At 43.7% G+C, this 26,564-nt stretch overlaps 1 protein-coding gene across 1 annotated transcript in view; it reads left to right on the forward strand.

Moving 5' to 3' along the window:
* Positions 1-2,644: 2,644 nt before the first annotated feature.
* The window catches only part of COMP (cartilage oligomeric matrix protein), a 151,446-nt gene continuing 127,526 nt past the window's right edge, over positions 2,645-26,564 (forward strand). The window contains exons 1-2 of the mRNA XM_083179394.1: positions 2,645-2,784; positions 20,349-20,434. Coding sequence (XP_083035520.1) covers positions 2,673-2,784; positions 20,349-20,434 — 198 coding nt within the window. The 5' untranslated portion in view covers positions 2,645-2,672. The remainder of the gene's footprint in view (positions 2,785-20,348; positions 20,435-26,564) is intronic.

Consider the following 26,564-nt stretch of genomic DNA (forward strand, 5'->3'; position numbering starts at 1 on the left):
GTAAAAAAAATACCATACAAAAGAAAGGGCGGCTGCTGATTGGATGAGAGAGCTCTCTCAACCAATCAGTGAGTGGCAACCCAATAATTTAGGGCTTTAAGCTTTCTCCTACCACCTGCCACTGCTGCAGCCCCCCATGATTATTTACATTCGATACATTGTGAGCCATATATTGCATGTAAAGAAATGTGACATAAAGTGCCAAATTGGATGTGAGCCTCCCGGGAAGCTGCTGACTCAGGGGGGAATTGGATGTGACTTCTCTCCTCAGAGAAGCCACAAAAAGTATGGGTGCCTTAATAACATTACTATGGCTTACTTCTGTGGCTGATTGTATGCTAAGGGCATTGCTGTGGCAGATTATATAGTACTCTAAGGGCATTACTGTGGTAGATATGTGGTAGATTGTATTCTATTGTATGTGCATTACTATGGCTGATTGAATGCTAAGGACATTGTATACTACTCAGTGTTGTGAAATTTTGGAATAGAATGTTACAGGATTAAGAATTCAGGAATAGAACTTTACTGGATACAGAATTACAAATTGAGAGTAGTTAATAACTAGTTATCAACAGGTATAGGGGGCGCAGAAAAATATGAGGAGCTTTGTCAAGCTACAGTGTGGGTAAGGGGTAGTTAGCCCCTTACCCACAAATGAAGAGGGCTTTGAGAACAGGAGGGAAGAGGGCCCTGCTACAAGAAGCTTACAGTGTAGAGCAGGGGTGGCAAACCAATCAGAGACAAAGGGGGAAATTTAATAGGTTGAGAGCAGTGGCTGTTTTTACCTATGGGCTGCAGGGCTGCAGCCCCCCAGGTAAAATCCGCCACTGTAGTGAAGTTAGATGCAGTCTGTGAGATTGCACTGCTTTATTGTGACTGGCAGTGACTTCCTATTCACCAAGGTAGTCCCATTTGGAGGTGTTCCCTCCCTCCGTACTGCCGTGCAGAATCGCCAATTGCGCATGCACAGTACCTATATCGCTGGTCCCGGTGCCTGTCATTTGTATTGTACAGGCACTGGGACCAGGATTACTTCTATATGCTGTTGCCGAAACAGCCCATTGAAGCTTGCCACATGCGCAGCACAGGCGCCAGGAACTCTGTCTGCAGGGACCGGCGGCGGCGTCAGGGAGGGGTGCCTACCTTCATCGTGGTCAGAGGCAGCCCCCTCCCCAGAAAAGGTACAGGTTGAGAGATTCAGAAAGTGAGAGATTTAGTAAGAAATATCCCGTTTTTTTAAAGAGGCAATCATTTACACTGCAAAACCAAAAGTGTAATTGATTGCCGCTTTAAAAAGACTGAAGATTTCTTACCAAATCTCTCACTTTCTGAATCTCTCATCCTATTAAATTTCACCCAAATAGACAAAAAATATTTTTAGGAATGTTCAAGAGCCAACATCATTCGTGTGCCAAAAATTGGGCATGACTTTTTTCCACTAGGCCAGATCCAGCATAACATACATTTAAAAAAACAGTTTCATGTAATAAACATCTGCTCCAGCACAAGACCAACCTCCTATGTCATTCCAACAGCCTATTGTGTCACTCTAGCGGGAATTGTCAATTGTCATATTTATTGTACTGTACTTTATTATGTCTGTACTTTGTTATTGTTTGCTCTCTGTACAGCATTGCAGACCACTTGTGCGGCCCTATAAACAGGGTCATCTTAACAGCATTGTATGCCCTGGGCAAATGAAAGCATTTGGGGCCCATCTACACCCATTCACGGGAGAAAATGTACACAAAACAAATCATAACATGCCCTTCCTGTATACCATTTCCCCACTTGCTTCCATTCAGTGAACATTACATTTTGAATCTGTGAATTTTTGAACTGGAAGTTTAAAGTTAATATTTCTGAAATATAATATTTCTGAAAGGTTGTCAGCATGCTGACAGCCTTTCACTGTTTGACTGCATATTGGGAGGCACGTAGAGAATGCTGGACTCTGATTGGTGGATAGCTCTAGCCATCCGTACTTAGCATGCTGACAGCCATTCGATGTCTGGCTGCAGTCTGGGAAGCAGGAAGAGAATGATACTTGGTTGCTCTGTTTATGTGTGATACTACATCCTCAGGAGGCAGATGCCCCCAACCCAATCTTCCCCAGCTTCAAGGCTCCTAGCATAGAGCAGCCTTTGGGCAGCTGCCCATTGAGCCCATATATTAAGATGGCCCTGCCAATAAATAGTTAACAATAATAATAATAACATAGATGATGATAATAATATTAACAATAATGACAATAATAATAATTATTATAATAATTGAGTGCAGTTTTCCTTGTATCATAAAAAAACAATGCCCACAGCTCTGTTTGCTATGTACATTTCATATTTTTTTATGCAGTTTAAACATGCATTTCTGTGTGTGCATTGTATCCCTCTCTATACTTTATCAGTTGTATGAAACTAATCACCCCTACAAAACAGGTATAGTAACAAACATAAGCAAAAAAAATTCTAATATACATAAAGCTACCAATACTTTGAATAAAGTTTTTTATGTGCCTTTTTAAATCTGCTAATATGATTGGTTTATTGGATAGGATGTTGGATTAGAGTTACATAGCATTATAGTAATACTTGACTTTCATCCAAGAAAAAAAAAATCATCAGAGAAATGAGAGAAAGCTCAGACACAGACAGAACCAATGAGACTTTATGCAGAAGAGGCAGCAGTGTGTGCAACAGGGATATCTTACTATGCTGCCACTAATATTTATGTTAGCATTTTACAGTCTGCATGGATCATGTCAGTTACTATCTGGAAGAGGTATGTAATAGTTTATTTAATTTAATGTATATTTAACTAAAATATTGTAGTATAACATGACCATTAAAAATTTTAAAATTAAATATTGTAAATGAGAATTCAAAATCTGACAAGTTTACTTACTAAACTGTATTTTCTAATTATAAAAAGTGGCCGGTATTGTGGCCATATGTATCGGTAAATACTTTAGGTAAAATAGGCACATTGAAAGAGGTAAGGAGTAAATCCATGCATGCTACAGTATATATTAGTATTTATAATCTATAAAGTTGGTTGTTGATTATTTGCCACATATAGACAACTTTAAAGAGTAGTTTCAGCTAACATTTTATATTACAATGATGAATCAGCCAATCACCGCACACGCTCCTGGAGACTTAACAGCACCATATAATATCATTCTAGGCATGATAAAGCTGATTAGGCAGTTGCAACAGTGATTTCAGATGCCCACAGTTCTGTTAATTGGGAACTCAATATTTTAAACAAGCAGGGAAACAGTTAAGATGCCCACACATGGTGCGATTTGCCTGTGCAATGCGATGCGCACTGCTGTGCACATCACATCACATAGCACAAAAAGTATGCGCTGCACATTCTTTTTGGACTAGATCACATCACATCTAGTTCAAAATGCAGGCTGCTTTAGCATAACGCATGTGTTTTGAGCCTCTATTTTATAGTGTGCATGATCACATATGGTATTTGTTTCTGTTTTTGTTTTTGTTCCAATATATTCCCCATATACTGTATTGGAATTTTGAGATCTTGCCCCTGGGAAGGCATCCCCTGTGTGTATAGTAAGGACTTGTTCAGGTAGTTGTACCTGGACTCAGATGAAGATACACCTGTCAGGGGGGCACATCTCTAGATAGTGTATTGGAGGGCTAGTGCAATGACATGTACTGATGATGATGATGATGATGATAATGATGATGACACAATCTAGCCTCTTCTGATTGCATGATTGCAAACTAATCACCAGCTGATTGTGCTCCATTCAAGTGGTCAATTCAGATGAATTAATTCAAGTATTTAACCACCATCTATTTGTATTATTTCATTGGCATTTACATGTTGCATGAAAGATTATTCACAGTTTTGAAAGCAATACATCATTTCTGTGGCATTGTATTTAAAACTTTTAGCATCTGTAAATGTGGTATCCGGTTGATAAAACGACAGTATAAAGATTGCACCCCAAATTGTCGACGAACAAAAGATCGTCAGGGTTAATAGTTTGACAGCTAAAAGATAGACACTGCATAAGGTTTACATGTTCAAAAGGTTGGCATGACAATTAAAAAAAAAATTATAATATTTTTCACCATTTACCATCCAAGTAGACTATGATCGGAACAGTAAACTCTGCCGAGTGCAGCCGTAGTAGTGTCAGTCACATTTTGTGAAGCTTGGTGAGGGAAGCAAGCCTGCCAGGGTACACATTTCCTCTGATTTGGCTGTGAAACGCTGAAACACAGAATCACACAAAAAAAAATTCTGCTGACCATATTGAGTTGGATATTTTGACCCTGTCAATCTTTTGTACCTGTTGACCTTTTCTACTGTATCAACCCCACTGACCTTTTGCACATCAACCTACTGTACTGGCTTTGGCTTTTTAGTGTAGATCTATTGAGCTACAACTGTTGAATGCAACTATCACTATTATTAATTAAGCAGTCATGGGCTTGACTACCGCCATGACTGTAACTGTGTGTAATTTGTACCGTATATACTCACCATGCTAGTGTGCAATTTCTCTGGGTACTTCGGTTCCCGGATTATTACCCAATATGTGTAATAATAAATAATAAATAAATGGTAATAAAAAATAATTATGTAGATGATATATTTAAGGGGGAAATCAGAAATCAGAGATATACACAGTACATGAGATAATTAGTGCCATCTTCCTGCATTGGTTGGAAGGTACAATTATCCCTATGGCTACACTCATTTTTAAAAACTGCTTTTTATATAGAATACGGTCGTTGGTCAACAAACAAGAAATAATAATGTCGACCTTCTGGCTGTCGACCGTCCCATTGTTGATTTAATGTTTGTGTTGAACTTCCGACCCTCTTGACCTTAGCCTGTCAACCTATATGTGTCAACCTAAGCCCTGCTGACCTTTTGTGGTTAATCTAATGTATATAGACTTTTACACTGTCAACCCTATGACCCACACTCCTCTCAGATGTACTGTAGCAGTACTTATCCACTTTTACACTGTGCTTATACAGTAGTCATTGCTTTACGATCTGTCTGAAATGCATTTTCATAGTTTATGCTGTGCATGAACTGTTTATAATGCTTAAAAATTCATTGAGACTTCTGCATGGCCCTCCTCCAAGAACAGAAGCTCAGAAGAATCCAAATACCTTAGGTATAGTACATTAGGTTAGATATCAATCAAGCTAATCATTATTGCGATAAGTCATGTATAATCAAAATAAAATCAATTGATATACGGCCAAATAAAACTGCTCAAGTAAAATGTAAATTCATTTGAAAGTGTGTAATCAAGTCATTTTCATCTAGAGCCTAATAGGAGCATACCTCCCAACTCTCCCAATTACGGTGACAGTCCTGCTGAATGCACACTGTCCTGCTGTCCCTTCCGTGGGTCACATTGTTCCACAGACATGGGGGCAGGTTGGGGAGATCCAGAGATTACTACTGTCCAGCTCTTCACTAAATAGATGCATCTCTGCAGTGCAGGGAGGGATCCGAAGGCTGCCCAGCTGCTTGGAGAGTGCTGGTCATGCCCCCAAAATGATGCAAATGGATTTTGTGGTGCAAGGTCACGCCCCCTCAACCAGAAACCACATACAAAAGTCAACTATAATGCTTTTATGTTAGAATTACTATGCAGGGCCAAGGTGGAGGTTTAAATATTTACACCCAGATGCGTAGGGAGAGTGGCTCCAGTAGAGCTCAAGCTCCAGGAGCCAGTGAGTAGAGAGGGAGCACTGGTGGTCCTCTCTCCTTTCTCCTTTGCTGTGCTGACAAACAGGAGCCAGCACTGCAGAGTCTCTGTCTATGGTAGCAACTCCTACTGGTCCTCTAGTGTCTGTCAGAGGGGCACAGTGCACCCAGTGCTACCCAAAAGTGTGGAATCCGGGAGTGCTGACGCACTGTTAGAATGGAACTACCAGAGCAATCAGCATATAATACCCTTTTCACACTCGCAGAGCCGGGTTATACCCGGGAATGTGTTCCCGGATGCTTCCCGGGACACTACCCGGGAATGTACCCTTTCACACTGCACTCAGACCTGGGATCAACCCAGGATAGCCCCATTCACACTGATCCCAGGAAATCCCTGCAAATACATAAGCATGTCATTAGAAATGGACTCCAGGGCTCTGAAATATGACATCAGCATTTGTGAGCCCAAGAAAGCTCCAATCAGCAGCTTTATTAAAGTCCTGTATACCCAATTCCAGGTACGGGACCATTCACACTGACCACATCTCGTGTTGATTCCGGAATCTGGACCTGGGTAGAAATCCCGGAATGCTCATCCCGGGATATTCTTTCAAAACCCTTTCACACTGAGTGAATGCACAGAGGACTGAATGGACTTGAATAACCCCCTTTGTCCACATGTGGATAACCTCAAGTGTGGGTGCAGAACCCGCATGCATGACCAAAGATGGAGGAAACAGGAATAAAATCAAGTTGTAGTTTTATTGAATAGTAACTTTAGACAATGGCAATTACTGTTGAAGGGTCTTTAGACTAAGCAGGAAGGAATCAGTAGTACAGTAACTGTACCCGGATCCCAGTGTTGGACCCGGGTATGCCAGAGTAGAGTCTCTGACCGAAATGGAACCGGTGGGGAATGGAATCAACTGGAGCTGAAGGAGTGACTCGGGTATAACCGAGTGAAGTCTCTGGCCGGAATGGAACCGGTGTGGATTGGAAACAGTGGGAGCTGAATATTTGACTTGTCACTGTTGTCCGATGATGACCATTAATTGAAGATATAGAGATGAGTATCTTGGAAGACACTGGGTAAATATTCTGGGATCTACATTATATGTGGAGTACTAATACTGCAGGCACAGAGTGGGGTACACCTGATGATGATGAGTACCAATCAGTGGCAGTTTTTACCTATGTACTGCAGGGCTGCAGCCCCCCCAGGTAAAATCCACCTCTGTCTCTGCCTAAAGTGAAGCCAGATGCAGTCTTTGAGACTGCACTGGCTTCAATGTGAATGGCAGTGGCTTCCTATTGGAAGTCCGACCTGCCAGTCATTCAAGGCAGTACCATTGGGAGGTGTCCCCTCCCTCTGGGATGCCTTTCTGTGTGCAAATGCGCGGCAGCCCCAAAAACGGGTTCTGCGCATGCACAGTACCATGGACCATACTGCACATGCTCCATACTGCGCTGGCCCTGTGCAGGGGTCCGGCAGCGTGACCTGAAAGTGTGGGGAGCATGGCAGCGGCAGCAGAGGGGGGGCCCCGCAATGCGGCAGCCCCCCTCCTTCAAAAGGGTAAGAGCCGCCACTGGTACCAATGCTGGATACTGATGGTGGTTGGTATCGGCGTGGACTCTCTGAAGGTATCTGGGAAAAGGGAAGGTACTTGAAATGGTAGCAATGTAGAAGCACAGCAAAGAAGCTTAAAACCAGGAGATGGAAACAATAGAAGACAATCGATAGATTTGACGCTGGTGAGCTATGTTAGGGTACGACATGAAGAGCGCATAGCCACTGAAAGCAAAACCAACCCCAAGAAGTTTGTCAAGTACATAAATAGTGAGCGAATAATTAAGAGACCATGATATTTTACCAATATCAATGGTAAAAGTTTTATGGAGGATAAGGGAAAAGCAGAACTGTTAAATGAGTTCTTCTCATCAGTGTTTACTAGGGGAGAAAAAATAAGGTCTTTTTCTACTAGAGACAAAAGACAAGGGCGCCAAAAGATAAGAGCCGGTTTTCAAAAAAAAAAGTCTGCTGCTCAGTTTTAGGGATAGTCAGTCCCTAACAAATATACCATAGGAAAAAAGAAAATACAAAGAGAGCAGCGCCTTTTATTACAATGAAGAACACAAATATAACTATAAATATAATATACACTGCGGTGGTGACTGACAGGAAGAGAGGATACAAAGGGGAGAGCAGACAGAGGAACGCACATGTACCACAAATGGGATGTACAAGCCAGATCTCAATATTGATTTCACGACCAAGGAAATAATATTGAGGCTCAGCAAAATCAAAACAAACAAATCGCCAGGGCCAGATGGGATTCATCCTAGGGTACTAATGGAATTAAGGGAGGAACTAGCGACCCCTCTATATTACATTTTTGATAATTCACTATCATCAGGCAAGGTACCAAAAGACTGAAGAATAGCAGAGGTAGTGCCAATATTCAAAAAAGGAAAAAGGGAGGATCCCGCTAATTACAGACCTGTGAGCTTAACATCAATAGTGGGAAAATATTTGAAGGATTTTTAAGGGATGGTATCCAGGAATATTTAGACCTTCATAGTTTACTTAGTATTACATAGTATTACATAGTATTACATAGTATTATGTAGTTTACATAGTATTAACCAGCATGGGGTCGTGAAAAATCGTTCATGCCAAACTAATCTACTTGGTTTCTATGAAGAGGTTAGCAAAAACCTTGATAATGGAAACGCTGTATATGTGATTTTCCTAGATTTTGCTAAAGCTTTTGACACAGTACCACACAAGAGGTTGATAAATAAAATGGGGAACCTGGGATTAGGGGCAAATATCTGTAGATGGGTAGGGAACTGGCTGTGTAATAGAGAACAAAGATTGGTTGTGAACAGTGCCGTATCAAATATGATACCAGTACTAAGTGGAGTGCCACAGGGTTCAGTTCTAGGGCCCATTTAACATTTTTATTAACGATATTTGGATGGGGTTACTCAGCAATGTGAGTTATATTAGTAGAGTAACGTGGCGCGTGGTTTATACCTATAGGGTTTCCCAAAGTTACCCTAGAGTGGTCTGGAATATAAAATTGTGGGTGGTATAAACACTTTGGCGCTCCCTTTAGGTTTGAACTGATATGAAGAAAACCAAAAAAATATAAAAAAAATAAAATGAAAAAAAAAATGGAATAATATGTTATTAAAATAAAATAAAATAAAAAATAAAAATAGAAATAAAAATAAAAAAATGAAATGTAGAACTTTCCTTGTTGCCTTTTCTGTTGTCCCTTGTTCTCCTTTTCTGTTTCCTTTGCTTGGTATTTCGATTTTCGGTATGTGCGATTTTCATTAAACATGCAATTTTGTCCATTTTTGTCCAAAAAATCTCCAGTGCATATAGTCAAAATTGACTATTTAAAATAGCTTAGTCAAAATTAAATACTAGCAAATATCGTACCATGTGCACATGCTTTAATATCTGTGGGCTACATGCAAAGTAATACAGAGGTAGCCAATTCCAATACCAACTGTTCACATTTTTCCAGCTGACCTTGCAGGTACACAGGTGCACTCATTACTGACTAACACATTTTAAAAGATCCACAGGTGGAGCTAAATCCTTCACTTGTGATTCTGTGAGGAGACATGGAAAACGTTAACTGTTGGTAGCTATCGAGGACTGGAGTTGGCTACCCCTGTAATACCACAGGAATTAGGGGCAGTCACTGCCTTCTGCAGCAGCCCCTGCTCCCCTGGGCCTGCCACTGGCTTTGACTGTTTGCAGCTGCTCGGGGAGGTTTGAGGTGGCTCGGAGGGTCTCGGGTGCACTTGGGCATTTATGTGTTTGGGCACCGAACTCCCGAGCAGCCCCAAACTTGTGGTATCAGCGATGCTTTTTTCTTGTGTTTTTTCCTTTCAATTCTTTTATAGGGATTGACTACCCCTATACCCCAGCAGCTGCTTTTTGGGAACCAGCTCATATCTCAGGCGTCCCAATTTATACGTAATAGAATAAAACTTTTTTTTTGTACATTGGGAGTAATAACTGCATATTTGAACAATGAAGTCACCAGTAGAGAGAGAGAGAGAGATTACATATTTTATTTAATGTTAGGATGAGCACAGGAGGCAAAGCTTTACTTATTTGTGAGGGTTTAGGGTCAAAAGTAGAGGTAGTAGAGTAGATACTTCACATTCATTTGTGGGATCAAATGAAAAGAATGTGCCAGAGGGTTCAGGTAGGAAATGAAGCAGGTCACTAATTTAAGAGTAGCATACCATTTCATCTTGGTTTTATCAATCTTATTCTTGAAGTAAGAAGCAATAGTGATAGATTGTCTTTTATGTAACTCTATGCCACTTATGTTCCAATGTATGTGAGAGGTTTTGTAGGTGTCTTATTAATTTAGAGTGCCATGATTGGCATCTGGGCCTATGTAGAATGTGGTGGGTAGCTGGAGCCAGTTGATCAATGGGAAAGAATTACCTGGTACAGGCAGGGTCGGATTAAGGTGTGTGGGGGCCCTGGACAAAAAGATCTGTGGACCCCCCAGTAGGGTTAACACCCCCCTTATGGGGTTAAGAGCCCCCCCCCCCCCCCCCCCCCCCGTGCGGCCGGTACCTCCTGCCTTGGGGATCCCGGCTGTATTGCGGGTCCCGGCTCTCTTGGCTCCTGCTGCTTCTAAAAAAAGTGACAATCAGAAAATGGCTGCCCCCATACGAAGGACAGTTTTTGAGGATGCTAGAGGAGGCCGCCGCCTCTAGCATGCTTAAAAACTGTCCTTCGTATGGGGGCAGCCATTTTCCGAATGTCCCTTTTTTTATAAGCAGCAGGAGCCGGGAGAGCCAGGACCCGCAAGACAGCCAGGATCCGCAAGGCAGGAGGTACCGGCCGCCCGGAGGGGGGTGCTGGGGGTGTTAACCTTACTGGGGTAACACCCCCCCAAGAAAGTCGGCTCCTGATTGGTCGCTAGGCGGCCAATAGAAATCATTCTGAGAAGAGGCGCAGAAGATGAAACATCTCTGCGTGTCTCCTCAGTCCGATGCGGAGAGTGCGGGGAGCGCCGACATGCTGAAGAATACCTGGACTACGGAGGATCAAGAGAAGATATCTTCGCCAGAGGACCAGGTGATTAGGATTTCCTTCCACAGCTCCACCATGGATTACTTCGGACCCGGACACCGCCATGGACCTGGAGGACGACACGGATGCCGACATGGAGGATGACACAGGACACCAGGACCAAGGGCTACCTACGGGCTCAAGATAGGTAAGTATCAGTATGTATGGGCTTTGGATTAATTAAAGTTTTATTTTCATTGTGTCAGTGTGTATTTATTTTACTATTTTTATTACTGTGGAACTAAAAGTGCCAGCGGGCCCTTTAATACCCCGCAGGCTGGGACTTGTGGTTCTCCAAGTTCCAGCTTGCAGGGGGAGGCTTGCTGGGACTCATAGTTCCACAGTTTTAAACAATAGTTTTTCATCTATTTTTTTACACTTCAATCAGCCCGGTGGCCACCGCACAGGGCCACCGGGGATAGCACCAGGCTTCAGCCTGGTCAGGTAAGCCTCTCCCAGGGCCCCTGGCCAGGCTGACTGGTCAGTAGGGATGAATGTTTTGGCCGCGGGACCTTATCTAATAAGTGTCCCCCGGCTGTGACATCACCCTGCTGGCTGGTTTGGCCTGGGGCTGGTTCTTAAAATACGGGGGACCCCTAGTCATTTTGTCCCCCGTATTTTGGGAACCAGCCCCGGACCTGGAGCCTGGGGCTGGTTGTAAAGAATCGGGGAACCCCTATTTGTCGGGTTCCCTGATTTTTTATTACCGGCCCCGGCTCCTTCAGCCTGGTGCTGGTTACAGCTGTGGGGGGGACCCCACGCTGTTTATTTATTTATTTATTTATTTATTTATTTTTTCAAAATTTTTTTACACACTGCAGCCTGCACGGATCTGACTGATCTGTGCAGACCAATGTTCCCTCTAATTTTACGAAGGCTGTGTGCGGCAAAAGATTTTGGCTGTGCAACTTTGGAAGGAAATTTAAATTTTTGTGCGTCACTTATATATAACTGGAAAATGACGTTCAGCATTTGTGTTAACTTTACTTCAAAATTATATTAAACATTTAAACATTCAAAACACAGCACACAATGTAGTTAATGGGTGAAACACACATTAATTGAGTCCACCACTGCAAAAAGGGACCACTGCTGCTTTGTGCGCTCTGTTGTAATGTCTGTGCGCACGCTCGTCGAGCTGTGTGCGCGCGCACGTGCGCACAGCTTAGAGGGAACACTGGTGCAGACTGCCTGAAAAATTCGTATTAGCGGCCGTAGATATGTGCCGCTAATACGAATTACTACGACATCGGAGGGTTACAAAGCAGTCGTGCATGAATTCATATTAGTAAATTTCCCCCTAAGTGTTTGGCCAGTATTCAATGCTCCCGATTCACCATTTTTTGGGGCAAATCAGGCTGTTTTCACTCCTTCGCCGAAAGCGAACAGTAAATGCCAGCCAGTTCTCCATTTCATGATCGCTGCAATTCGCTTGTGTATTTCAATGGGGTTTTCACTGGGATTCGCCAAGAGTGTATTCAATCCTAGGATGGCGAACTGCTTTCTCCCTGATTTCTGCCATGATTCACCATTTTGCGTTCAACATTTTTTAAGGTGAACTGGAAAGTGATCTTTTAAAATAAAGGTTTTTTTTTTTTTGGTGTCAAAATAGCAGATTATTTTTTTCTGTGAAGGGGCATGCTATTTTTATTCAAGTCCTTGAAGCACATTAATATATATTTAATTTTTATTTATTTATTTTTAAACTTTTTTTTTTTTTACACTTTCACCAGCAGGGGGCCGGGAGCCACTCATTACATATTCATATATTCACTTCACTCTGGTCCTGGCTTGTTACGCGGGGGACCAGAGGAGCGGCTCCCTACCCCTGCCTACCCCTGTCCCGTGCCAGCAATCCCGGGGGGCAGCCTCTGCTGCCTGTGCCCCGGGAGCCCTCCCCCACAAATTCTGGGGCAGGCAGGGAGGCTTACATCTCCCTGCCTGCCTCCGTCCCCTGGCTCCCTGCGGCACCTACCCTGAGGTTAAAGTTCGCCAGCAGGGGCAGCAAGCCCCTGTTGCATTGAATAGGGTGACAGGGAGGGCTGGCAGCGAATGCTGCAGCCCTCCGGAACCCTGCAAATGTGCAGCGAATCCTAAACAGGATTCGCTGCACATGGAGAAAAAAATCATTGAATACTCCCCTTTGAGGTTAGCTGGGTATATATATATATATATATATAGAAAGAGCAGCAGACCGGCACACTCACTGGCTCAGACGCTAGATTTCTGCTTTGCTGGGTGCCCCCACTGGAATCATGGAATAAACAGTAGTTTGGAGGTGCGGCACTCCCCGCAAATTAACAGGACATGAAGTGGTTTAAAGGCAACGTTTCAATGTCTTTATTGCGACATTTTCATCAGGCTGATATATATATTGCTGCAAGTCAGGTGTCTGTGAGTGGGGCAAGCAGTTGGGTCTTCAATTTGGTGATATATCGGCAGCTATTAAAAGCAAAAGAGAGTGATAAGTGTATAGGTTTGTGAATGTTTTTTAAGGTGTCAGAATCCTGATGTTATTGTCAATGTAAAGAGATAATTAAAAGTATCATGAGTGTTAATAAGAGGGGAGAGGATAATTGAGGCAGCAATGTGTATAGAGGGATGAGTTGCAGGGAGAGTAAAGGGTACAGGTATGAATGATTTAGAGAGAATGCTATGGGGAGATATACAGAGAAGCTAATTTATGGTACAGGGTGTATTTTTAAATGAAACTAGAGCTATTTGGCCTGTCATTTTAAAACACTTCGGGGAAAATTTACTAAGATGTAAATTCTACTTCACATGTGATGTTGCTATGGGCAACCAATCAGATCATGTCTATTAACTTCTAGAGGGTGCTAAATAAATAAGAAGTAGATTCTGATTGGTTGTCCATAGCAACATCACATGTGAAGTAGAATTCACATCTTAGTAAATTTCCCCCTTCCTGTTATGTACAATTTTTGTATGTGAGCACACGCTAAGCAGCACAGCTGACCCTAGATTGCATACACTACTATGGGAAGTACAGTGAGGCCAATGTTTAGCTGAAGAAAGGTGATAAGTTACTCCATATGTGGTTAAGAGACCGTCAGCCTAGTATTGCTTCAATTAACAAATCACCACTGACTTTAATTGCTAACAAAAGCAGTATCAATTTGCAAGCAAATGATGATATTATAATGATTGTATCCAGTGGCGTAAGTTCATCTGAGTTGCCTGGAGGCCAGATAGATATTGTTGTCCCCCAAATAGCTTAACCAGTAAGTGTTACACTTGCAAAAATTGTGTTAGAACCCAATCAGCCACATTAGCGATATCAACTGCTTTCAATTAACTGATTCAAACTTGAAGGGGAGGAGAGGTGCCCCCTTGGGAGCAGGAGCCCAGCGGCAGATGACTCCATTGCCTCCCAGAGTTCTGCCTCTAATTGTATCATATACGCTATACAAATTGGCAGCATAGTGACAGTGTGAAAATTTCAGAATGAAAGATATGTACATACATTTCAATGCACAGATGAATTTGCATGAGAGTGATAGGCAGTTTGTTTTATAGTACAGTAGTTTATTAGGCACAAAGGTGTAAGGGAGAAGGTTTCCATCTGTTTTTGTCCTGAATAACTGCTGATTTTTCTTACATTACTTAACCCTTCTAATATTAAACCCCTGACCAGCAAATGGCAGACCGGCCTAGTATCTCACCTTAAGATTGGATCCTATGAAACTTAGACAATGCACTATTTATGCTCTCACTGAGACTGCGATCGCAGTTTGAGACTTTGCGCCTGTGTGCTGCAGTGTCCATGCATGTGCAGAAGTACGTAAATTCCCTAGTATCAATTTTTGTAAACCGCAAAATAATCCTTTTACTTTGGATGTCTATAAATTCTCTTTCAATTTGAATCTGAATGTCCATACAATCGGTAGTCTAGTATAGCCTTTCAACCTTCCAAAAACTTTTATTTTTACAACCAGCCACCTTGGGTGAACATGCCTCTTATACCATTCAATTAATAACCTTGGGTTTCTCTATTATTTCCACACATTAAATTATATAAAATTAGTGCCAAATGCCGGAATGCAAATATTTCCTTTTCCAATTTAAGTGCTATCATTATACTCCTTCATGCGTTTTATGATGTATTACTCTACTGTGAGAGATTTTTCCTAACCTAGACTGCTAATTCACTGACTGGCTCAACAACTCATTTGTCACATAATTGCTCAATAAACTGAAATAAAATGACATGAGAACATGAATACCAGTTGACTTCCGCAAAAGAACTTGACTTTAAGTCAAGGAAACCTTTGCTTTCTATTCCATTAGTCACATATTGTGAATACAGTAGGTCCATTTTAAATATGTTCCATATAGTAGTTAGTGGAAGCATTTTTTTTCCCCAATAAGTCATAGAATAGTAATTTGTGTCTAGAATAGATCTTTCTGTAAAAAAACATTTCAACAAAATTAATTAAACCAGCATAACATTTATTGAAAAAAATAAAATGTTTTAATAACACGCAGGAGAAATATTTCAATATTCGCTGCTTCTTTCAGTCTAACAACAGATCAGTAGTTCCTAACCTTCAGCAGAATGGCAGGGTAGCAATTATCTTGATAACTAAATTATAGGTTGATTTGCTGCATAGAACAAATTACTGACTGTTTGAAAGCACACTCAGAAGATTATTAGTAACATATCATTATGTACTGTTCACTTGCACACTGCAGGCAGAAGAATAGAAGCTGGTTTTATAGACACATATAATGTATTTTGGCATATATTTTTGTTATTAACTGGCCATATATATGTTATAATCAAATCTTAAAATCTAAACATTGTTATCCAATAAAAAGAAAATAACACAGACTCCACTGTTGCCTTTGCAAACTCATTCACAGCTGCATACACATTTGCACCTTATACGCAAAACAAAGAACAACATGTTTTCACATATCCGGCTTCACAGACAAGGCAATTCAGATGCAGGCGCCACGTTATTGTACATACAGACTTGCATCTGACAACATATAGACACCGGAAAACATCAATAACAAGCCAAGATTTTTTTCAACCACTTCCCAGTAACACCAGCAAATGGTCACTTCTTGTCAAATATTTTGCCATTAAATACTCATTGAGAGCATGATCACAGCGACACCTTGACATATACGCAGTGTAATAACATCAGAGGAACACTCTGCTAATAATCGCTCACTTGGTGAACATCGTCACAAACATGAATTGGCAACCAACTATTTTTGTAATGTATCAAACACAGGGATCTACCGTATATATTAAACCTTTGAGTGAGATAATAACTCATAACTGCCATTTTTTAGGGGCAGGTTTATTAAGCTTGGAGAAGAGATAAACTGGAGATAAAGCGGAGAAAAGGTAAAAGGAGATAAAGCACAGCCAATCAACTCCCAACTGTCTTTTTCAAACACAGCTGCTTTATCTACTTTTACCTTTTCTCCGCTTTATCTCCAGTTTATCTCTTCTCCAAGCTTAATAAATCTGCCCTTTAGGCTTTTAGAACACAGAATTTTGACGCACAGTTTTATCACAATCAGGGCAGCCGAGAGGAATGCCGGGCCCCGGTAAAATTTTGGGGGTGTGGCCTAAGTGTGTGTGGTGTGGGCACCTCCCACACTTAGGCCACACCCCCAAAATGTTTAGAGGTGGGTAAAAGAAAACTCTAAAAACTGTAATCTCAGATGCAGCACACACCTACACCATGTGCTGTGCTGACAGCAGGCTCAGCATGACCTCTCACGCTGTCAGTGAGACACTCATGCTGAGCCTGCTGTCAGAACAGCACATGCTGTAGAAGTGTGTGCTACTGGTGATACCCGGGAGGGACGGAGGGGGAAGGGAGGGGTCGAACCAGGGCCCCTGCGGGGCCCCTTCAGCAAGCCTGGGCCCGGGTAATTAGTACCTGCTCCCCCCCTCTCTCAGCTCCCCTGATCACAATGCATATTGTATGTCATAACTGTAAAAAATGTATCAGTACATGGTTATGAACATTTGCCAGGCCCAGGGCCGGCGCTACCCACTCAGCAGCTCCTGCAAAGCAGGGAGGTGCCATGCTGAAAAGGCGCTGTCTCCCTCCCTGCTCTGCTAAAGCTGCCTCAGCCCTCACTGTCACTGCCTCCTGCACGCCGCCCGCAGTGCCTATCTGACAGCAGGCGGGCGGCAGTATAAACAGCTGCTCCCTGCACCGTGCACACAGCCTGCATGCCACCCTCAGTGCCTGTCTGACAGTGGGAGGCAGTATGGAGAGGCTGAGCAGCTCCCTGCACCGTGCACACACTGTCCTCCTCCTCCGACCTGCCCCCTCTTCCTCACGGACACTTGCGCTGAGGCATGTAGCGCTGTCTGTGAATGCCTGGATGACATGTCATGTCCGGATCCACCCCCTACCCATTGCTCCCTGCGCCTGTCAGCTGTCAATCAAATGACGAACAGGCAGCAGTGCTGCCTCCCCTTCCTTCCCACTTCTCAGTGTGCTGTGCCAGTGCCATTGCCAGTCCTCAACACTCCGCCCCCTCTATCTCCTCCCCTCTTCTTCCATCTCCTCCTTCTCTCCCCCTTAGTCACAAGAGGGGTGTAATGGCTTTCTCCTCAGCGTCCTACCTACACAGATAGAAGAGGAGGGACTGCACAAGAGTTAAACAGCAAAAGAACAGAGAGTTTTATATTATACATGTTTATAACATTTTTTTTAATAATTGTATATTTTTTTGGTACTTATGTAATATCTGGGCTCCCGTTTTTCTTATGAGACCGCGTCCCCTCGCGGGGCTCGCTGCGCTCGCCACGCTTCGGGCACGGTGGCTCGCTGCGCTCGCCAGACTATATAAAATCAACTCCATGCATAGTTGGATAGTAGGGGTATGAAAAAAATGGGGTGCATTTAACATGGGAGCCCAGATAATACATAAGTACCATTTTTTTATATTAATTTAGACACTTAAATAACTTTAAATAATGGGCTGGGTTATGTGGCTAAAGGTGGCCATACACGCTGCAATTGGCCTATCTGACAGCAGGCGGGCGGCAGTATAAACAGCTGCTCCCTGCACCGTGCACACAGCCTGCATGCCACCCTCAGTGCCTGTCTGACAGTGGGAGGCAGTATGGAGAGGCTGAGCAGCTCCCTGCACCGTGCACACACTGTCCTCCTCCTGCGACCTGCCCCCTCTTCCTCACGGACACTTGCGCTGAGGCATGTAGCGCTGTCTGTGAATGCCTGGATGACATGTCATGTCCGGATCCACCCCCTACCCATTGCTCCCTGCGCCTGTCAGCTGTCAATCAAATGACGAACAGGCAGCAGTGCTGCCTCCCCTTCCTTCCCGCTTCTCAGTGTGCTGTGCCAGTGCCATTGCCAGTCCTCAACACTCCGCCCCCTCTATCTCCTCCCCTCTTCTTCCATCTCCTCCTTCTCTCCCCCTTAGTCACAAGAGGGGTGTAATGGCTTTCTCCTCAGCGTCCTACCTACACAGATAGAAGAGGAGGGACTGCACAAGAGTTAAACAGCAAAAGAACAGAGAGTTTTATATTATACATGTTTATAACAATTTTTTTAATAATTGTATATTTTTTTATATTAATTTAGACACTTAAATAACTTTAAATAATGGGCTGGGTTATGTGGCTAAAGGTGGCCATACACGCTGCAATTGGGCATCACATTGCACAGTACAAAAAGTATGTGCTGCACATACTTTTTGTACTGCTTTCGGATCGCATCGCACACACATTGCATGCATGCCATGCGATGCAATCTAAGCCATAACGTATGTGATTCTCGCAGCGTGCATGGGCACCTTTAGTGCCTGCAACATTTTGCGGACACAGCACTGAGATGGTGTATGCATACATGTACATGCACCCGAGATCCTCCATAGGATCGCATGTTGCATACAAATGACAAACATCCGTTGGTACCCTTAATTAGCCCATTTGAGCACATTTATTTACGAGCCATTTAAAGCTGTGTACACACGGGGTGATATTAAGCACTTATTATTTGCCAGTGATTTGTATGTGATTGAATAAAATGCATGGAAAAAGCCAGATCCAACATGAATAAAGTACATTAAAAATGGCAGATTCACGTAATAAATGTCGGCTCCAGCACAAGACCAGCCTCATGTGTCATTCCAGTAGCCCATTGTGTTACTCGTCTCCCCATGCCGCTACATCAGCCCTTAATATTGTCAATGCAGCCCTTCATGTGTCACTGTCCCCTTAATTGCAATGAGCTCAGTATGTAAGGGGGGTAAGTGCATCCTGTACTCAGAAATCACTGCAGTGTTATAAATCTTAGGACCCCAGAAGCCTCTTTGAAAAGGAATTCGTCACAGGGACCAAATTTATACCTGGCCCACCTGACATGGGGACAAAAGCTATGAATAGGAGATGGCTGCATGCCATGCATTTATGACTTTCACAGCTGGGGGATATTCAGAACTTATCGCTGGGCTGCTAATTTGTAGGGCCTCGCGGTCAGGTAATCACCACCCAGCCTAATCCCTCCCTATACAAGGCAGCAAAAATATTGCAGCCCTGGAGTAGCTTCAAATCCATTCACAACCATTCACCACTGAATAATTTCCCCAGTCTGTGCCGTCCATCTGTGTGTAGCCCAGGACTTACTCAGCCAGTGTGATAGAAACAGGCTGATAGTTGCCAGAGCTGACGTCACATGCTGTACTTGAAAACACCTGGGCATGCCTATGTTTTCCCTGTTACTCCCAGAAAATGACCAGATGACACCCACAACAGCCAGCTTTCTGTCAATCAACTAAAGAACAGCTTGCAATTAAAATGAAAAAAGTTGCTGGATTTTATCACTGGGTGGCCTTGCATACAAATGCGCGGTCATTTGATAATCACAGCCCTGTGATCAGGATAACCTTCACAGTGGCAGAGTGTCTGCATTCCACTGATAAAAAAAGCTGGCTTTTATTGATGGATGGCCTTGCATGTGCGTACTTTGAAATGTATGTATGTATGTATGTATGTATGTATGCGCAATCCATTGATTATCACCCGGCTGCAAGTCTGCAGCCATGTGGTCAGGTCTGAATAACCCCCACTATCCGGTACACTGCTCACAAGGCAGAATATTCCATACCTCCCAACTTCTGTGTTGGGGAAATAGGGACGCCCGAAAAGGGGGCGAGGCGTATGTAAATGAGGGTGCGGCTTATGCTAATTAGCCGCAACCTCATTTTCATACGAGAATAGATGCTGTGCGCACAGCGTCTGTTCTATTAGATTGGGGGGTCTCCCAACTGCCACCCCCCGCAGCGGGACAATGCCTGCCGCGGGTGGGACAGCGGGACAGGACCCGAAAATCGGGACTGTCCCGCTGTAATCGTGACAGTTGGGAGGTATGATATTCAGAGGCTGTCAGTGTTGGGAGCCGCATGTGAATAAAGAAAGAGCTGCATGTGGCAGTTTGGCCACTGCTGTTCTAAACTATGCACGGATAACATATTTTTAACATTATTTTAGGAGGAGATCTTGCTCCACAAATGCTTGCAGAGATGAAAGAAACCAATCTCGTGTTAAAAGAGGTTCGGGAACTCTTGAAACAACAGGTAACTCTCATAATTATAAATCTACAATATTTTTATTGTATTTTTATTTGTGAATGATATTCTAAAAATAATAGTTTTCTAGAAATCACTGTATACCATGTTGGCACTATATCATTAGACGTTATTACTAATATTATTCCTGTTATTTTATTAACCTTTTAAATTGTTTATTAAGCTGCTTTTGGTTTGTTGTGCACACTTCATCACAGAGTCACCTTGTGCTATACTATTATTATTAATAATAACAAAACTACTACTACGACTATTACTACTATTCAGTGGCGTAACTAGAGCCCCGCAGCGCCCGCGGTGGCGGGGAGGCGCTTAGTGAGTGAGGGCGCCGGGGGGGGGGGGGCTGCGGGGCTATCGTTACCCGCTGCCTCCACTTAATGCCGCTGCATGTACCTGCCGTTGTGCCACATCAGTCTGCGGTACCGGCCGGGTCTCCCTGCTCTCCCGGCTCCTGCATTGAAAATTGACACTTATATAATGGCTGCCCCCGTACTGCAGACCGTTTTTGAGGATGCTAGAGGAGGCGCAGGCCTCCTCTAGCATCCTTAAAAACGGTCTGCTGTACGGGGGCAGCCATTTTCTAAGTGTCAGTTTTAATTAGCAGGAGCCGGGAGAGCAGGGAGACCCGACCGGGACTGCAGACTGATGCGGCACAGCGGCAGGTACCAGAGGACATATAAACGGGGTAAGGTGGTGGGGAGGGGGTAAAGGGGGGGGGGGTGCTGCCAAACTGTGCGGCGGGGGGGAGCTTCAATAATAGTTACGCCACTGCTACTATTAATACAACTACTACTACTTTTAATAATAATACTACTACTAATAATAAGGTACTTGTTTCCTAGCATGGCGCCCCCGATTTTGATCGTAGTACATCTTATACAATCGCATCGCATGCAATATAGCGGCATGCTATGCGATTTTTAATTGTTCAAGCACCCTGACGGGTGCTTTCAATGTTAAATGCACCCCCATTGGCAACGCCACCCCCACTATCAACGGCAACCTGAAGCGTGGCGGTACGCGTCCTCCGACTTTTTCATACCTCCACTAGTTGATTTTACATAGTGTGGGGAGCGCAGCAAGCCACCGAGCCCAAAGCGCAGCGAGCGAAGCGAGCCCCGCGAGCCCCGCTAGGGGACACGGATTACTTTACATGTATTCCGCGTCCCCTCGCGGGGCTCGCTGCGCTCACCACCCTTCGGGCTCGTATTACGCGTCCCCTCGTGGGGCACGCTACGCTCGCCACGCTTCGGGCTCCGTGACTCGCTGTGCTCGCCACACTATCTAAACTCCAACTCCATGCCGACGTGGATAGTGGGGGTATGAAAAGGTCGGAGGACGTGTACCGCTGCGCTTGCCATGCTTTGGGTTGGCGTTGATAGTGGGGGTGGCGTTGACAATCGGGGTGCATTTAACATGGTAAGCACCCATCAGGGTGCTTGTACAATTAAAAATCACATCGCATCACATGCCATTTGCTGGCATGCAATGCTATGTGATATTTCCTTGTACAAGCACTCCTGTTAATTTAACATGAATATCGCATTGCATCGCACGCATCGCACACCACTGGGTATGGTATGCGATGGACGCCGTGCTAGGAAACAAGTACCCAATAATAATTTATTATTATTATTAATATTATTATAAAAATTTAGTTGTTCTTCTGTTTTGTAAAAAATTGTGTTTCCGATTTCAGCTTGTTAAAATAACTTCAGCAGTTAACCACTGTCATTACAAAGCTGAAGTAACTTCTAACTGTGGTGTGTGTCTGTGTATGTGTGTGGTGCTTAGAATAGGGATAAGGAAACAAGTAAAGGTAGGCAGTATATATATCGCGCAGAATGAACTTTAGCAGCTCTGAAGAGACCAACACCAACTCTCAAAGGTATTCTGAAAAAGTGGATGGACCAAACAAGATAGGCACTATATAACAAAGAAGATACATATGCACAATTTAAACCCCTTTTAAGCCAAAAAGGGTATTAAATTAGTGGAAGGTTTACCATAAAAAAGGCATTTTATTTTCATATAAAAAAAAAAAATATATATATTTATATATACATATATATATATATATAAGGTGCATATGCTACATACAGAGTGTCACCAAGCATGCCACTTGCCACCCTATGCTGTGGTGTGCATGCATCAGAGGCACTTCCCATTCCCAGCAATGGACGTGCGAGCATCCGAGATGTGGGAGCATCCCAGATGCTTGCGAGTCCATGTGCGCACCAGGTGCCATCCGCCAGGTATGGGTGGCTGGCCCAGCACCAGCAACAATAAGAATGGCTCCATCTCTAGGTCAATGTGCAAATAAAATATACATGAAAAAACAGTGGGCTGGGTGCTGATTTTGATGGTAAGTCCCGGGTAGCAGAAATCTGCACCACCGCACAAGCTTAACCCCTTCCCGACATTTGACGTACATTTACGTCATGGTCGGGAAGTACTTCCCGACACATGGCGTAAATGTACGTCATGGCTTGTAACTGTCACCGCGTCTATAGACGCGGTGACAGTTTCAACATGTCTGCTGTCCCTGACAGCAGACATGTCCCTGCATGCCCAGGGGGGGCTGCGATGCCGCCCCCCCGTCGGCGATCGCTGTGATTGGCTGTTCAGTGTGAACAGCCAATTACAGCGTTTTCTGTGTCACCGGCGAATAACGTTCGCCGGTGACACGCGATCGGAGGTGATTGGTGCTGTAAAGTACAGCACCAATCACCGCGGGGTGTAAGGGTGACACTGGTGTCACCCTACCTCACCCCGCCCGCCCCCAAAGGCCGTGATTGGTTCGTCGGACCGACGGACCAATCACAGCCAAGAAGGGGGATTTAAACTAACGGTGACTGCACTGCAGACGCCATTCCGGTCTGGAATTGCGTGCAGTGCGGTCACCGTGCCTAGCTGACGCAGTATACTGACCTGAACCGAGCAAAATACTTACCTGATCACTGCTTCATTACTGCTTGTAGTGTGCTGGATGCTTCCTGGATCCTGTTACTACTTGTGACTTCCTGTGTTGTGAACTTGTGCTGCTGCAGTGTAATAGCGTTAGATAGAGAGAGAGAGATAGAGAGAGATAGAGAGAGATAGTGTCAGAGAGTGCTATATTTTGTGCTGCTGCAGTGTGATATAGTTATAGATAGAGAGATAGAGAGAGAGAGAGAGAGAGATAGAGAGAGATAGAGAGATAGTGACAGATTGTGCTATATATTTTTTATATAACTGACTGCTGCCCCCCCTTTTGTGCTGATCAGTATAAATTAACTGATCAGCAACTTTTTGGGGGCGCAGGTTTTTTTTTATATATATATATATACCTGTCAGTGCTGCTGCTGCAGTGTTATAGAGTGATAGATAGTGAGAGATAGAGAGATAGAGAGATAGAGAGAGATAGTGACAGAGAGTGATAGAGACTGCTATATTTTGTGTCTGCTGCCCCCATTTTGTGCACCCCCAGCAACTTTTTGGGGGTGCAGGGGTTATTTTTCATATATATAACTGTCAGTGCTGCTGCTGCAGTGTCATAGAGTGATAGATAGTGAGAGATAGAGAGATAGAGAGAGATAGTGACAGAGAGTGATAGAGAGTGCTAAATTTTGTGTCTGCTGCCCCCGCCTTTTGTGCTGATCACTATATCTGAGGTGATCAGCAACTTTTTGGGGGTGCAGAGGTTTTTTTTTTTTATATATATACCTGCCAGTTGCTGCCAGTTGCACTGTCAGTTGCACCAAAGGTTGTGCACCTGCTGCCCCTCACTGGTAATCAGTGTCGCATCACTGATCACCTTTTTTTTTTTTGAGGCTGCTGTGGGGTCTTTTTTTAATTTTTTTTTTACACACACTGTGATTTTGTGGGTGTCCTGTGGCCACTGTGCGCTGATCAGTGACGTACATCACTGATCAGCTTTTTCGGCACAGGGTTGATCTTTTTTTTTATCAAATTCCTGTTGCCTTTGAGCGCTGTTCAGTGACGGACGTAACTGACCAACATCTGTGCTCAATTTTTGGCGCAGGACCTTTTTTTTTTTTTTTTTTTAACCCCTTCAATTTTTTTTTTTTTTAACCCCTTCAATTTTTTTTTTTTTTACCCCTTCAATTTTTTTTTTTTGTATAAAGTATTTTTTTTTCTGCACTACATACACACTACACACTACATACCCCCCGGGTTGAAATAAAGTTTGTACCCCCCCCTACACTATACACGTGTTGAAACATTTCACTACCAGTAACACAAAAATAAAAATGTCATCCCAAATGTCATCCCAAATGTCATCCCAAATGTCATCCCAGTCATCCAGAAGAATGTATTCAGCGGAGGAGGCATATGCCATGCTTGCCTCTGACTCTGACACAGCCAGTGATGCAAGCGGGGAATTTGAAGGCTTCGTCTTAAGCTCCTCTTCCTCCTCTAGTGATGAGGGACCCCCTCAAAGACGCCCCCGTAGAGCAGCTGAGACCACCCCCCCCCAATAATTGATCTCGTATGGACCCCACCACCAGACAATTTTGAGCCCCAGGTTCCTGAGTTTTTGGCCATGCCAGGAATCCAATTTGATTCCACAGGTCTCAGAGAAATTGACTTTTTCAAATTATTTTTCTCTGATGATTTTATAAATTTAATGGTGGACCAAACTAATTTATATGCCCAGCAGTTTATTGCTCAAAACCCCACGTCATCATTTGCTAGGTGGACCCCTGTAGATGCAGTAGAGATGATGACGTTTTGGGGTCTGGTGTTTCATATGGGCATAGTAAAAAAGCCAGAAATTAGGCAATATTGGAGTACAGATGTTCTGTACAGCACCCCATTTTACCGTATGGCCATGCCCCGGGCTCGATTTGAGACGATCCTTAAATTTTTGCATTACAACGATAATGCACAGTGCCCACCCAGAGATGATCCCACCTTTGACCGGCTATTCAAAGTCAGGCCGGTCATTGATCATTTCAGTGCCAAATTTGAAGAGATGTACATCCCAGATAAATTCATTTGCATAGACGAGTCCCTTATACATTTTAAAGGAAGGGTTAAATTCCGCCAGTACCTTCCCAGTAAGAGGGCAAGGTATGGCATGAAAATGTATAAGCTGTGTGAAAGCACCTCAGGGTACATCCACAGGTTTAGGGTATATGAAGGGAAGGATTCAAGAATTGAACCGCCAGAATGCCCCCCCTCCCTCGTAGGTGTTAGTGGAAAAATTGTCTGGGATTTAGTGCACCCCTTCCTGGATAAAGGTTATCACCTCTATGTGGATAACTTTTACACCAGCATCCCCCTGTTTAAGGCCCTTGGTTCAAGAGGTACAGCAGCTTGCGGTACTGTGCGCAAGAACCAAAGAGGCCTCCCAAAAACGCACATTGCCCAAGTAATGAGAAGGGGTGAAAGCAGGGGAATATGCACCGAAAATATGTTGTTGGTCAAATATAAGGACAAGAGGGATGTCCTTATACTGACAACAATTCACGGAGACAGTACCACCTCCGTCCCTGTACGAGGTACCAGTACCCACACCTCAAAACCTAATTGTATCCTGGATTACAATAGGTACATGGGCGGAGTGGATCTTTCAGATCAGGTACCGAAGCCGTACAGTCCCCTGCGGAAAACAAAAATCTGGTACAAGAAGCTGGCCGTGTATATCATCCAGATGGCACTGTATAACGCTTACGTGCTATTCCGTTCTACCGGCCAGAGGGGGACATTTATGCACTTTCAAGAGGAAGTCATAAAGGGCCTAGTATTTGGGACCAGCAGGCAGAGGGCCCCAGTACTTCTAGTACTGGCCCCCGTATTGTACCAGGGCAGCATTTTCCTGATGAAATCCCCTCCACTGGAAAAAAGGGCAGGACACAAAAAAGGTGCAAAGTTTGCTATAAAAAGGGAATAAGAAAGCAAACTATTTTCCAGTGTGACACTTGCCCCGACAAACCCGGCCTATGTATAAAGGAGTGTTTTAAAATATACCACACATCTATGGATTTTTAGGTTAATCATTTCACCGTGCTTCGGGGGTCTTGCTAATGCCACATAGCACCCACCATTCATTCCACCAGAATCTGAGCCGCAAAATCCAAAAATCACTCCTTCCCTTCTGAGTCCTGCCATG

The sequence above is a fragment of the Crinia signifera genome, chromosome 1, assembly GCF_055691185.1.
Source record: "Crinia signifera chromosome 1, ASM5569118v1, whole genome shotgun sequence".
Taxonomy (NCBI): domain Eukaryota; kingdom Metazoa; phylum Chordata; class Amphibia; order Anura; family Myobatrachidae; genus Crinia; species Crinia signifera.